Raw genomic sequence first — 14,287 nt, forward strand, 5'->3', positions numbered from 1 at the left:
ATTTGAATTATCAGATGAAGCTCACAACTCCTCCATGATTAGAAAAGCACACTTCTTTTCTCCTTCCTTGTTTTGCATGTGCATATGTACATGCTTCAATTTCGTAGTGAGCTTAATCATGCGTCCTTGAATCTCCAAGAACGAAGCTCTGTTGGCTTCATCAACCATTCTTCCCAAGATTGAATTTTTTTGAGTTATTGGTTTTAGTTTGTTTATTGGCCTCGAATCTAAATGTTAAATTTCAGGTAGACGGGTCATGGGCCTACTCCAACAACACCGATACTGTCCTCACTTGGCCATCTGCTCAATCCATCAAGTGTGGGGTTTTAATACAAAAGGCATTAAGGTTCTAACACTCCTCTACATGTGATACCTCGTTTTATAGGTCACAAATATATAAAGGGCTTGTTCTCAAGCCTTATGGCCAATGTGGAACAGAGAAATTCTAACACTCCCCCGCACGTGAAAGCCCATTTTATGGGTCACATGTGAAGTTCCACACGGCGGCAACCATGTGCAGCCAAATCGGGGCTCACCCATTCGCGCAGGGCGAATGGGGACCCATCTATTCACATGGCATCTCTTAGCTTACGTGGAGCTAAGTCGGGACTCACCCGTTCACGAGGGGTCAAAGGGGACCCACTCATTCACGTGGCAGTATGGGCCCGCCCCCTGGCTCTGATACCATGTTAAATTTCAGGTAGACAGGCCATAGGCCCACTCCAACAACATCAATACTGCCCCCACTTGGCCACTTGCTTAATCCATCAGGTGTGGGGTTTTAATCCAAAAAGCCTCGATGATAGTTAGAGTGGGGCAATTCTATATAAAGTGCTTGTTCTCAAGCCTTATAGCCAATGTGGGACAGAGGAATTCTAACACTGGAATGAGAGGTGGCTGTGAAACAAAATCCAGGTCCCATTTGCTCCCATTGGCCATGAAAAGCGTAGGACAAAGACCCATGAGACCTACCCCTTAATTATCCCCAAAAATTTAGAAATTCCCAGCAAAAATCTGAAGAAAAAAAAAGTTGAAAAACAAGTTAATGATGGAGAAGAATAAGATGAACAGTACTGTTTTTTTTTTTTTTATATATATAGTTTTTAATTATATAAATAAATTTTTTTTATTTAAATATTTTAAATTCACATGGTAATATTTAATTGATTTATACAAATAAAATTTATTTTTTTTATTATTTAAATATTTTAAATTCAGCACATAATAGATTTTTTTTACGAAATTTTGACGGAATGACCACATTGATTTGTGACACCTATTTTCAGGGACTACATTGATTGATTTTCAATTTCAGGGACTATCATGATGGGGTGAATCAATTTCAGGGACCATTTGTGACAAAAATCATTCTGTTATATGCTGATGTGACACATAAATGGGTCACACAAGTCTAATTAAATTTAAAAAATTACAAATAGGCTTAATAATTTAATAGTTAACAAAAAAATTGTCAACCCAAAAACCCAGTCCTGCAATCACCTCCGATCCCAGTCCACATTTCTCTACCTCATTCGCTCTTTATTCTCTAAAAAAAAATCTCAACACACCCTTTACACACTTTGATACCCTTCACCGAATTAAACCTGAATTGAGATCACCTTTGGTGATGACTTGGTCCATTAGGAACGATTACTGGGACATAACCGTTAACATTTAGGTGATTAACATCCTCACAACCTTAATCTTGGAGAGCTTATTCAACACTTCCATGGTGGTCTGGTAATGTAAAGAACAATGAGGTCTGCCTTGAGCTAATGAGGTTATAACTGAGGTGCGTCCCTTGTTGGTTGAAAACTATTTCCACACTCCCTCTTAGGCCTTGATTAAGCCTTGTGCCTTTGAGAATTTATGGAAGAGATCTATCTTCAGAGTAGGCCCTACTATAAGAAGAAAAAAAATCATTGTGCAAAAAGGTATTTAGACAACTTTTTAAATTAATTATTAAACCCACATCAGCACTTAACAAATTTTTTTACAGAATTGTGGTGAAATGATCATATTGATTTACGACATGCATTTTCAAGGATTACATTGATTGATTTTCAATTTCAGGGACCATATTGATGATATAGGTCAATTTCAAAGACCATCTTGATGGTGTGAGTCAATTTCAAGGATCATTTGTGATAAAAACCCATAAAGCTTGTGGGGCCCATTTATGTGTCATATCAGCACTTAATGATATTTTTAACAGAATTGTGACGGAATGACCACATAGATTTGTGACACTTATTTTCAAGGACTACATTGATTGATTTTTAATTTCAGAAACTATCTGATGAGGGTCAATTTCAAAAACCATTTATGATAAAAACCCTACAAATTTTATCTCCTAAAGTTTAAATTAATTAAGAATATTACTCGAATAACAAGAAAATTCATAAGCATTTTGAGAAAAACACTTTTGATTGTCCGAAAAGGGTTTTAACTTTTAACGCTTTGAGAAGTGTGTATTCAAGCATGCCCAGAACCGAATTTTTATTTTTCTTTAACAGGCTTAAAGGCTAATTTGATTTGTTGTCCAGGCCTTTTTTCTCTTTGTGGTGAAGTCTACGAACATATTTCTAACCCTACTAGTATGAAAGTAGACTTTATTTTTTATGTATGCTGCTTGTTCTTTAGTTTTTCTTGTAGCATATGATGCATGTCAACCTTTAGAGCAAGAGCTTTCATATGTAATAATAATCTTTTGCACCAAATTTATAAGGTCGTAGTCAGACACATATTAATTTATATATTCATCACTGACTATAACCTCTTCATTTTTCATAAAAGCTAAAACCCATGGAATCATAATTATTCCATGAGTGTTTCCCTTGATCACTCCTCCATTAGTTTTCTAATCAATTTTTCTCATTTTTCGGAATCGAAATAATTTCTGACATATCTTTTGTTAGGAAAAAAAAAAAAAAAAACTTAGGGTTGCATTGCAAATGCTTCTTTAAAAAGCACTTATGCTTAAAGAAAGTTTACAGTAAATACGTTTCAATTGGAAGGGCATCAACAATTTTCAACAGAAATGCAAGTGTGGAAAGTATTTAAAGTGTTTTCTAAAAGATGTACACAAACAGGCGCTTCTTTCAAATGCTTTTTGATAACCTAGAAATACTTCAAACTTCTTTTGTCAAACATTATCATAAAGGTTGTTGGTGATTTGAAAATGCTTTTTGTTATTTTGAAATCACTTTCAAACAAACCCTTGATTACTTAGAGCATCTCGAACGGAGGTAGCAATCCAATTAGCAAATTGAAAAATTAGCAACTGACCTTGTAAGAGCATCTCCAATAGCCTCCACAAATGTAACTTTTCAAATACAACTTCAATTTGCAAGTGACTTTGTAAGAGCATCTTCAACAGCCTCCACAAATGTAACTTTTCAAATACAAGTTTGTTGGCCTACGTATGTGGCAATTTGTAGGGTAAAGCTTGATACTTGTCAATTTTTTTTTCTTCAACAGATCTATAAATTTTAATATATATTATATACTATCTAAAATAAAATAAGTTGGTTCTGAAGAAAGTTGAGATTCTATCATAAAACTAATTAGTAGTATGAGAAGTAGCATAACTTCTTATAAGCTCTTGCATAGTTTAATCTCTCACTGGTGTGAGACTTTGTCCTCACATTCTCACATGTCACATGTTTTATGTTGTTATTGAAGTAATTAATGGAGATGGTAAGAAGAAACACATTTTATAATAATAAATATGTTTTTTTAATGATAATAAAAATAATGTTTGAAGGCTTGGTTAGAAACTCTCTAAATCCAGAGAGTGTAGTAAAAGTCCTAAATTTGAAGATGAGTTTATAGCAACTCTCTTGGAACAAGGAAATTCTATATGGCTCTAATAATAGTTAAAAAGATAATTTAGCAATTCTATTGGAGATACTCTAATATTTTATTCAAGTTAGCAAATTTGGTACCATAAAATATTTTATTCAGAAGTATTTTGAAAGTATTTTGTGGTAAACAGGTTGAAAATACAAATTGGGCCTCACAAGATATAATAAAAATTAAGATATTAATAGTTTATAGTAAAAGATCAAATTTGAAGAGTTTGATGAAGAGTGGGTTGTAGTGACAAACTTTTAATAGGATAATACTTGCATTCCCCCTCCCCTCCCCCCCTCCCTCTTAGGGTTATACCTCCACTTACAAATAACGTAATACAAATAACGTAATTTCAATGTAAAAATTTCATAATCAGAATTGTTCAACTCATAAATCTTCACTTTAATATTGCCCTTACAAAAAATCATTCGAGCCCGAGATCGTTTAGCTAGTCATTCAAATGTATCAAATAAATTAATGAACGGCTTATTATTAATAGTGACGTGGTACCTATATCATTGATTCATTTGATACACTTGGATGACTAAACAATCTCGGATTCAAATGATATTTTGTAGAGATGATCTTTAAATGAAGATTAAGAAATTGTACAGTTTCGATTATACAAATTTTACGATAAAGAACATTATTTGTAATTAGAGGAATGAGCTCATCCCCTAATAGTGGAATGCATGTATTATTCTTTTTAAAGTAGTATAAAAGTGCCAAATATGTTAACAAATGACACTTTTAAAGAAATTTTTACTAACTCCTTTAAAGATTCTCTCATACATGAGATGTTACTGTATCGATATTTCAAATTAATTACTTCTCGTTATGCACTTTAACTTTTCTATATTAAAATGCATAATTGACTTAAAATACTTTTGCGATGATATCCTTGCAGTAGAAAGTTATTCTCATCAGATTACCCTACATCGTACCCTTCACCATGTGGGTCCACTAACTACAATGACTTTCCCCCATTCAAATTTGATATTTACATGTTCTGATTATTCACTAGCTAATGTGAATGGATAGAGAATGAGTATCCTCTCCGGATCTTTTTTGTAAGGATTCTGATAATCTTTAAATTGTGTCTGTTTATCATATATTATGCGGTCAGAAATTATTTTAAATTAAATATAAATAATTCCTAATAAAAATTAATCGTATGATATACAATGAACAAACATAATATGAAGATTTCCAGAATCTTTATAAAGAGGATCCTCCTGGATGGATAGAGTCGAAGCGTAGTTTGTCTTTCACATCACGATGCATGCGGGAAGGCCTTATCGGCCTTCATGTCAGACTGCAACCCAATCTATTACTTAACTAGAAAGGACGCATAGGGAGAGAGTTCAGTGAATTTAGCAAGGAGCCTTTCCCAAATTGGTAAAACTTTCAGTCCTTGTCGAAAATTCACGAAGTAGCTTCCTCCATGCACATAAAAGAAGAAACGAGTTGATAAGCTTGAGTTGTGTATGTACTATTAGGTATAACCCTTATCCCAAAGTAATTATATATTTTCCACGCAATTTTTATCCACTCATTATGAGTGACTCATATCATATTATTACATTACTACAATCTTAACAAATTTTATCATCTTGAGTAACGGCCTTATCTTATATTGCTAGTTTTCTATTTGGGTAAGTTGATTAATCACCAGCTTATTCATTATTGTCATTATTAACTTGTAATTCTTGGGATTAGTTAAATGTTGCAATCTAATAAATGATAAAGGTAATTATTAGAGATATATGTTTGTGCAAGACGTTTGTATACAAAGATGGATTTGTAATGTTAATAGTTGGCTCCACAATATATAAATACATTTGTTTATTGACATGTTATCTACTAATGTTGTTAACGATTTATTGACGACTCTTTTTATATTAACATATTGATATTGTTTACCGCAATATTGAAACTCTCATCATCAATCGTTCCAGCAGTGAGTGATCTCATGCAGGACCATATCGTCAAAATAAATACCAATTAAGTAATTTACGTAATTAATTTTGCACACGTTCATACTTGAAGAGCAGTTAACAACGCATAGCAAAAGTGCTGTGACTGAAGATACCAGAATGACGATGTGCCACGTGAATGGTGGATGGATTAGGGCAAAGAAGGATGACGTAAGCTCCTGAACAACGTGTCGAGTAGTAGAGGTGGTGTGCGGGACCTAAGTCGTAGGTGATGTGATCTGGACCGTTGGGAATAGAGACGGGCCTCCAAACCTCCTTTTTAGCATGGCGGCTTCGGCCTAACTCCCTCTTTGTCCACACTGGTTCTGAGGCTGGCTTCCTTCTTTTTTTTTTTTTTTTTTTTTTTTTCAATATCATTTTTTGGAAAAAAAATGATATTATCCACTGAAAAGGTAAAATAGTAGGGCAAGTCTTACAATAGATTATCAATAATGTGATTTAAATTCGCATTTGACGAGAATTAAACTTAATATCTTATTTACAAATAAAGAAAAATATCATTAAACTATCATTTCTAAGTGACATCTTAAAGCCATGTTTTAGACCACAATGGTTGCAAACTAAATAGGGTTTATTCCTTTTGCCAAATACCCAGTTATTACTATTTTTTTATTAGCTGAATATTATCCCACACAAAATCTCTAACGTTCGATAAGGGATGCAGCTAGCTTGCCAGAGAAGAATAAGTATATATATTCTTGCAAATAAGGCCGAGGGGAGGATGCAAAAGTATTTGGATCTTTCTGTTTGGCGTAATTCAACAGCTAATTATGATCAACAGTAACCGACGAAATAGCACTACTTATCAACACACCAAATTCATACCCGGCGTGAGGTCGAGAGCTCTACACAATACATATACTTCCAAACTTTTATACTTAAAACTTTTCTCTTTTTTTAAATACCTGAAAAACTTGTATGAGAAAAGGACTTAGTTAGATAGCATCAAATATATTATTTCACATGCTCAAAATGTAGTATGGACCATTTCGTACGTGCAAGGGTTGCAAGATTAGGACCATAATCATGTGGGAGCTAATAACTAAATTACAAGGTTTATGAACCTTAAAAACTTGTACAACTCTCCTACTTTGCTAACTAGCATCGTTCAAATGTTATGAGTTTTGGACATGCATGAGTTAGAAATACGTAAGCCAAGTTACCCGTTAAGAGTTCGGGCATGCATTTGCTACCTACGCTAAGATATTATGAGATAATGGTAATGAATCATTTAGAAATACATACATTAGAAATTAAGGGTCTAACACACTATCTTGAAGGAATTCAAACCCTTAACACAATTTACATAATTCCTAACTCATTTTCCTATCCTATCATCCAGCAGTTGTACAACTGGTAAATCACATATGCTCCTTATTATAACATAATGTCTTCAAGGAATTCAAACCCTTAATACAATTTACATATTCCTAACTCATTTCCTATCATATTATTATAATTCCTTTATGCAGCCTATGAAATCTAAAACAAATTAATTAAAGGAAAAAAAAAAAAAAAAAGAGAAACTGAAAGGGAATGAACTTTCTATAAAGATATAGCAGATTATCAGAATAAAGAAAGAGACCTATTTCTATATACATAATTACTGTTGGATACCAAATTATGATATATATCTAATTTCGTATGTGGATGTTTTAGGGATGACAACTATTTGGTAATACGGTAGCACCACATTAGCCGTGATACTTCCATTCAAAATTTACCATGTGCCATCTGGTTTAACTAGAAAATTTGTAAGGTTCATCTGGTTTAAACTCCAGATCACTTTCTTTCTTTTTGAATACCATAAACAATCTCTCTCATTCCCAAAAAGTAAAATGGAGAACACCCAATAAATTGCTGCGATCAGATAAGAAAATAAGCGGAAAAAATTTGGGCCTCTTACAGAATTAGGGAGGGGCAGCAGCCATGACAGGCAGTGGGAGTGAGGGGTGGAGCTTTGCCGTGGAAGGAAGTGTATGCTCGGCATTGTTTATTTTATTTTATTTTCTTTTCAAAGAGTAAAAGAAATTTTAAATCCAACTGTGAAAATTGTTCATGTGTCGAATTTTAAATGAAAGTATCACACGCTGACGTGATGATGCCGTCCTCCTCGTGTCATGGTATAAAGAAACAGTTATGTCTTATGTCACTCCTCAAAAAAAATGAGTCTCAAATATGACAAAAAGTGTTCATATCAACTTGATCAACTGGGAATATTAAGGTCATACACGTTATGATGTGGAGGTCGAGCAATATAAATTGCCTACATGCATATTTCAAGACTTCAATGTTTAACTGCTATAAAATACACATATTATAAATATATATTCATACTTTAATATATAATCTAAAAGATTATAATGCTAAGCTTGTAGCTCTCTATACGTATGCAACTACGCATGAACAAAATATTTAAATTTCATATACTACCTTCCAATATAATATGTAAACGTTTTGTGCATGATATATTTATTAATCACATAATTGATCAACGATAGATTCGTGAATTTCTCTTCTCAAATACAAGATGAGATTCGCGTGTCACTGTTGTTAGTCGCCTGCGGCTACCAACAATGTCTCTAATCATTACAACCTCTTTTAGACGTTTTGTAAAACATCTTGTCCTCATAATATGACTTAAATCAAGTTATTTTAAAAAGAATAATAAAAAATCTTGAACAATGTCATCAATGGCGGTAGATTGTCTGTCCTCCAACTTCCTGTGCCCTCCTGTTTGATCACAATTAAGTCACATCAACATTCTATATTACTATTTCTTTTTATCTTATTATCTCTATAAAAATAAAAATAAAATGTTGACGTGATTTAACCGTGACTACACAAAATAGGAAGACACGAGAAATGAGAAGGCAGAGAATCTGCCTCTGTCATCAATTGCAATTATAAAGAGTGGATGCGATTGCATACGCTGACTCCTATGTGGATTTGCCGCCAAAGTTGCTGATCATAACCTATTCAGGTACATGAGTCTTATTGATAATCTCTTGGTTTTTCGTATTTACAATGTTGGAAGAGATTAATCCCAAATTCAAATTCCCTCCTCAAAAGATAAACAAAAATAATAATAATAAAAGGTGGGTCGTACATGTAATACTCTGCAAATCATATATACCAAAATCCTCTGGTCCAAAGATAAATAAAAAATAATAATAAAAGGTGGGTCACATGTATTTAGTCTTACAGGTCATTTATATCAAATTTTGGCTTTTGTAATTGGATTCAAGTAATTTGATGGGACACCAAAAAAAGTAATTTGATGGGACACCATATCATTAAGGTCCTTAATTATTTTTAGGGTAAATTACACAAAACCAACTCAATTTTACATCGAACTACAATTGCATACCTTATATTTTAAACATTACAATCTCATACCTTAATTTACGAATTCGTTGCAATATCAAACCTCTGTTAAATTTTCTGTCAATTTGGTTTTTAAATAATAACGTAGTAAGAACGAGACCCACTCCTTCATCAACTGGAATAATAAATTATTAATTTTGTATTTAAAAACGGAATTATTATTGGCACTTCAAATTTCTCATTCTACACTGCAAACTTTCTATATTTAGAAAGAAAAATACATTTATCAGTACTGTAGAATGAGTTTTTTAAAATGTCAATAACCATTTCCTTTAAAAAATAATTAATTAAGGGAAAAAAAACCTCTTTCTCCTTGTTCGTCCCTTCATTCTCATCTCCTCTTCCTACCTTCACTCAATCTCAGTATCAAATTCAAAACCCACAAACCGATTCTCACTGTTAATCCCAATGGACCCTTACCCGATAATCTAGACCCGAAATCTCCGGGAGCAAAGACGACCAAGAGGTCGTCGCCGCTGCCAGGCATCATCAAGAGTGCGAATTCGGTGGAAAATGACGGGTGAGTTGCTGAGATTCCCATTGACAAATTTAAAGGGTTTTCTGCAGAGGAAAAGATCGGAGCTTGAGACGAACGGCCGCGTAAGGTTGACATAGGATCCACCGCTTGCTAGCGCGGCGTCGCGGAGGAGGAAATTTTCGAAATCGTATTCGGGTTGCTACTGTTGTTTAGGGGTTTGGGCTCGGAAGAAGAAATGGGTTCTGCAACTAGGGTTAGGGTTAGGAAATAGGAGGATGAAGATGAGGAAATGAAGGGGACGAACACGAAGAAATGAAGGGGACGAACACGAAGGAGATAAAGTTTATTTTATTTTTTTAAAATTAATTTTAATCTAATAAATTATTAATTTTTTTATTCCAATTGGATGAGTGAGTGAGTGGGTCCGCTGCCTGCCACATCAGCAGCTAACAGCCAAATGGACAGAAAATTTAACGAAGGTCAGACATTGCAACGAATTCATAAGTTGAGGTGTAACATTGCAATGTTTAAAATATGAGGTATGAGATTGTGGTTCGACCCATAATTGAAGTAGTTTTATGTAATTTACCTTTATTTTAATTAAATGTTTTTTAAATGTTGAGAAAAAAATGAATCTATACAGTATACATCCACAAATGAAAATAGAGTAAAAGAAAAATAAGCTTAACTGAATTTCTTTATGCTTTTTTCTTTTCAATTTTATTATTATTAAGAGGAGGGGATGATTCGAAACTATTGCAATAATTAAGAAGATGACAAAGTTTTGAACCCGAGACATATGGCAGGAACCCTACACACTATCTACTAGGATATTGTACCGCATGCAAATTTTTTTGTTGAAAAGCTCAGAAAGATGTTATTGCTTTTGATGCATTATCTGATAGTTTTGGATCCGTGCTTATTTTTAATTGGTGTCACATCAGCTAGTTTGCAAATTTAGTTTAAATTTTTTATCTTTCTAGCATTATCCTGTAAGTTTTCATTTGTTATTTCATCGAGTAGAACTCTTGGTTGGTGGCCTAAGCCTAACCAATGAACTTGAAAATAGAGAACACAATGCATGTCACACTTGCCAACTTGCTACTATGTAACTAATCTACCAAATATCATATCTAGCACAAACAGAGAAATTTATCACACAAAACAGAGGCAATTGGTGACGATATGTGACTTGGAATGCCACAACCGGGGATGACAGATCAACTTAAGATATCGCGGCCACTATCACAAATCCGTCGTATTCACTCCATGAATTGTTTTTCTTTGTTATCATCTAGAAAAAAATCAAAATTAATAAAGTAATCCGCATGAACAATTCAATCGGAATATCAATTTCCAAGCCCGTCAATGTTTGTTCTTATGTAAAATTCCTTATGAACATCTTTACAATCCCTGCAAATTACAACGAGTTGCACTTCCTTGGTTCTTCAATAATTCAATGGAGAGCTCCTATACAAATTACACAATAATTAAGTACCAATTAATTATGCATCCCTGAAAAATCTTCTCTTAATTCGTCATTATATTCGACCTTCGAGTTCAATAATTCCAGAGGCCATCGAGTTCTATCGGAGCGGACGAGTACGATGGATCGTCCTGTACCATTTCTCTGTTTGAAACCACTGAGGAAGCATCGATGCTCAGCCCTGTGTCCGGTGAGAACTCTATTTTTGCACTACGCCTCAAGTTTGGTGCATGGTTTTCAACTAACATCGTCAATAAGGACGGGTCCTGCATCAAAACTGAGTTTTGGTGGTGCAATAGTCCAATGTTTGGTGGGATTTGGTTGGAATAAAAAGAGTTCAAATGAGCAGAGGGATTCGAACGTGATGAAGAAGCGAAATGAATGTTGTTGTGGTGGTGGTGGTGGTGTTGGTGGTTGTAGCTGTTGTTGAAGCTGTCCATAATGTCGTCCTCAGTCTTCTGATCCTCCGCTGGATCAGAAAAGCAGGACACGTGCGAGGTTTCGCAGGCGGTGGCTGTTGTTCTAGCGTCGCTGTTGTAGGCTGGGGAATCCATTAATGGCGGGAGTAAAGAAGGGCGCAATTCGTTCCCGAAGGGGCTCGGCCTCAGCAACCCTGAAATATGAGTCTTCTTCCCACCGCTACTCTTTTGGAAAATTCTGCAAATCACCCACTCATTCTGAAAACCAAACACAAACAGATATCATTAACAAATAATCCGAGAAAAAATCGATTGAAAAACAGAGGAAAGTAGAGCAAGATTTTGATTGATACCTTCGCAGTTTTGGGGAGATTATGGGTAGAGCTTTCGCCCTCCAATCTGTATTCATGCATGACCCAATTGGTCTTCACACCTTTTGGGGCTCTTCCTGTGTAGAAAACCAGAGTTTTCTTCATTCCAACCAGGGTTTTGGCCTTGTAAATCTCCTTATCTTTGCCTGTGGCTTTCCAGTACCCGGCCTCCGTTGCCCGGTTTGTTCTCAGACCAGTTGGGTATTTTCTGTCTTTCACACAGAAGAAGTACCATTCCTTTTCTCCCATTTTTGCCTTCCCTTTATAAAACAAAAAACAAGAAAAAAAAATTGGATAAAGATTGAAAAATAAAGAGAGAAAAACAGAGGACCATATGGTTTGGTGTAATCAAAGGACTTACAAGGCAAATCCCAAGGCTCACACTTGTTCAAATCCACCTCGCCAATTGCTCTAGCACAGAAGAAGTTGTCAAGAACTTTGGGGGATAGGTAGTGACTTACGAGCTCTTCATCCGTTGGATGAAATCGGAACCCCGGAGGAAGTTCCATCTTCTCATCTTCCATAATAAACCCAGAAGTATTTTCCATTTCTTCAAATTTCCACTAAAACCCTATTTCTGACACTGAAATCAACTAATAACCTGAAAACCCCTTTCTGAATCTCAATTGGGTTTTCACCAACAAGCTCTAAATTCGAGAAATCGACACGAAAATCCTACCGAACTATGAATCACAAACGGATTTATAGCTACCAAAAGCTTGAATACTAGATATTATATGAGATAAAGAAGGGAGGAAAAAGATGTGAAACTGAAAAGCTTCTGATTTCACTGAGAGAGATTGAAAGATGTTTGAAAAAAAAATGTGTGGAAAGGTTCAGAACCTCCTTAAATACTGGTGGGGAAAGAGAGAGAGAGAGAGAGAGAGAGAGAGAGAGAGGGAGAGGAAGCGTGGGTTGTAAGGCAACTTGGTGGATAGTTTCAAACATTCAGCTCTCCCTTTTTAACTCTTCTGTAATCCTTCCCTGGTTCTTGACTTTGGAGATGGTTTGCATATCAAAAATATGATTAAGAATTATTTCCTTAAATTCAACTCTAATCTGTAATCCGTAATTAATTGACTTTTGAACATGTAATTAATTGACTATAGGTGGGGAAAGATTCAGAGACCAAAGTCACTGTGTTAGTTATTTTTGTTTAACTAAAGTCATCTAAATGGTGCAAGAGTTCTATTTCTCTTTGGCATGTAAATGACACATTAAGATCTCAGCATAAGAAGACACTTGAGAAGATGAAACGCTTCATGAACTCTCTTTTTGTCAAATTGACCAAATAGCCCTCGCTTGAGCATGCCTTCCGGCCGATGGATTAGAATTTTATCACTAAAAAAAAAGTAATTAATTCAAGGTCATTTGAGAACCAATTCAGTTTATTTTTCACTTCTTTTGCATGGACTCTCACCGCCCTTGCCACAGGCAAAACAACCCATTAAACTTGGGGGCTGCAATATAGTGCAAATGCTTATAAAGTTCGGTATTTAACGGTAATTTTCAAAATAAGTCATTCAAAACTCTGTTCGTAGTCTCAAAGGTACAATATGTCAAAAATCCGAGTCACGTCCTATAAAAGTAAAAGTTGCTTGGTTGGTTTGAGCACTCGTTGGTTGGCAAAAACGTACACTAACTTTTTGCTTTCACTATTTCACCCAAGAGACTCCTACTGAGTAATGTAGGACAATCTCTGCACTCCAGCGCTACGTAATTTAGTCTTTATTCTTTAATCTACTTTTTTCATCTCTCATTTCTCCCACATATTCCTCTTATAACTCTTAACACAATATAAATAAAAGCGAAAAACAAAACAATTATCAAAACGAACATTAAAGTACTAAAAAAACAAAATAATTATTTTCTATTTGCAACATTTTTGTTTTTGGCAATAAAGGGGACGGTCTGTTGGACAAGTAGACAAAACTTCTTTACCAATATATGCGAGCTAGGTGTGAACGGTGACCATCTCTCAGTGTGGTAATGCATATTTCAGGTAGGTATATAGTCGACTCATGTGTTTGGTTGTATATATAACGATGATGCATCGAGGAACTTGCTCCAACTTGAATTAGCCAAAAATCATGAAGTTATAGCCCTTGCGTGCACTTCTTTTGCCTTATATTTGGGGCTCCAAACTAAAAGTTTTCGTTGATTGAAAAAAATTACATGAAAATATAAGGAATATCACCCCAAACGGGTAAGTAATGAATCGCTTGTAAAGATGAATTACCAAATACATTAGGACTAACCTCATTTTACAACTTAAGGTTTGGAGTCATTTTCCA

At 34.7% G+C, this 14,287-nt stretch overlaps 1 protein-coding gene across 1 annotated transcript; it reads right to left on the minus strand.

Moving 5' to 3' along the window:
- Window positions 1-11,070: 11,070 nt before the first annotated feature.
- Window positions 11,071-12,809, minus strand: LOC137708505 (NAC domain-containing protein 100-like). The gene is made up of 3 exons (XM_068447597.1): window positions 12,355-12,809; window positions 11,976-12,253; window positions 11,071-11,880 (listed from the first exon to the last, which is right to left on the minus strand). Exons 1-3 carry the CDS (start codon window positions 12,539-12,541, stop codon window positions 11,278-11,280), a joined length of 1,068 nt encoding a protein of 355 aa, XP_068303698.1. The 5' UTR covers window positions 12,542-12,809; the 3' UTR covers window positions 11,071-11,277.
- Window positions 12,810-14,287: the final 1,478 nt, after the last annotated feature.

The sequence above is a fragment of the Pyrus communis genome, chromosome 11 (genome assembly GCF_963583255.1).
Source record: "Pyrus communis chromosome 11, drPyrComm1.1, whole genome shotgun sequence".
Taxonomy (NCBI): domain Eukaryota; kingdom Viridiplantae; phylum Streptophyta; class Magnoliopsida; order Rosales; family Rosaceae; genus Pyrus; species Pyrus communis.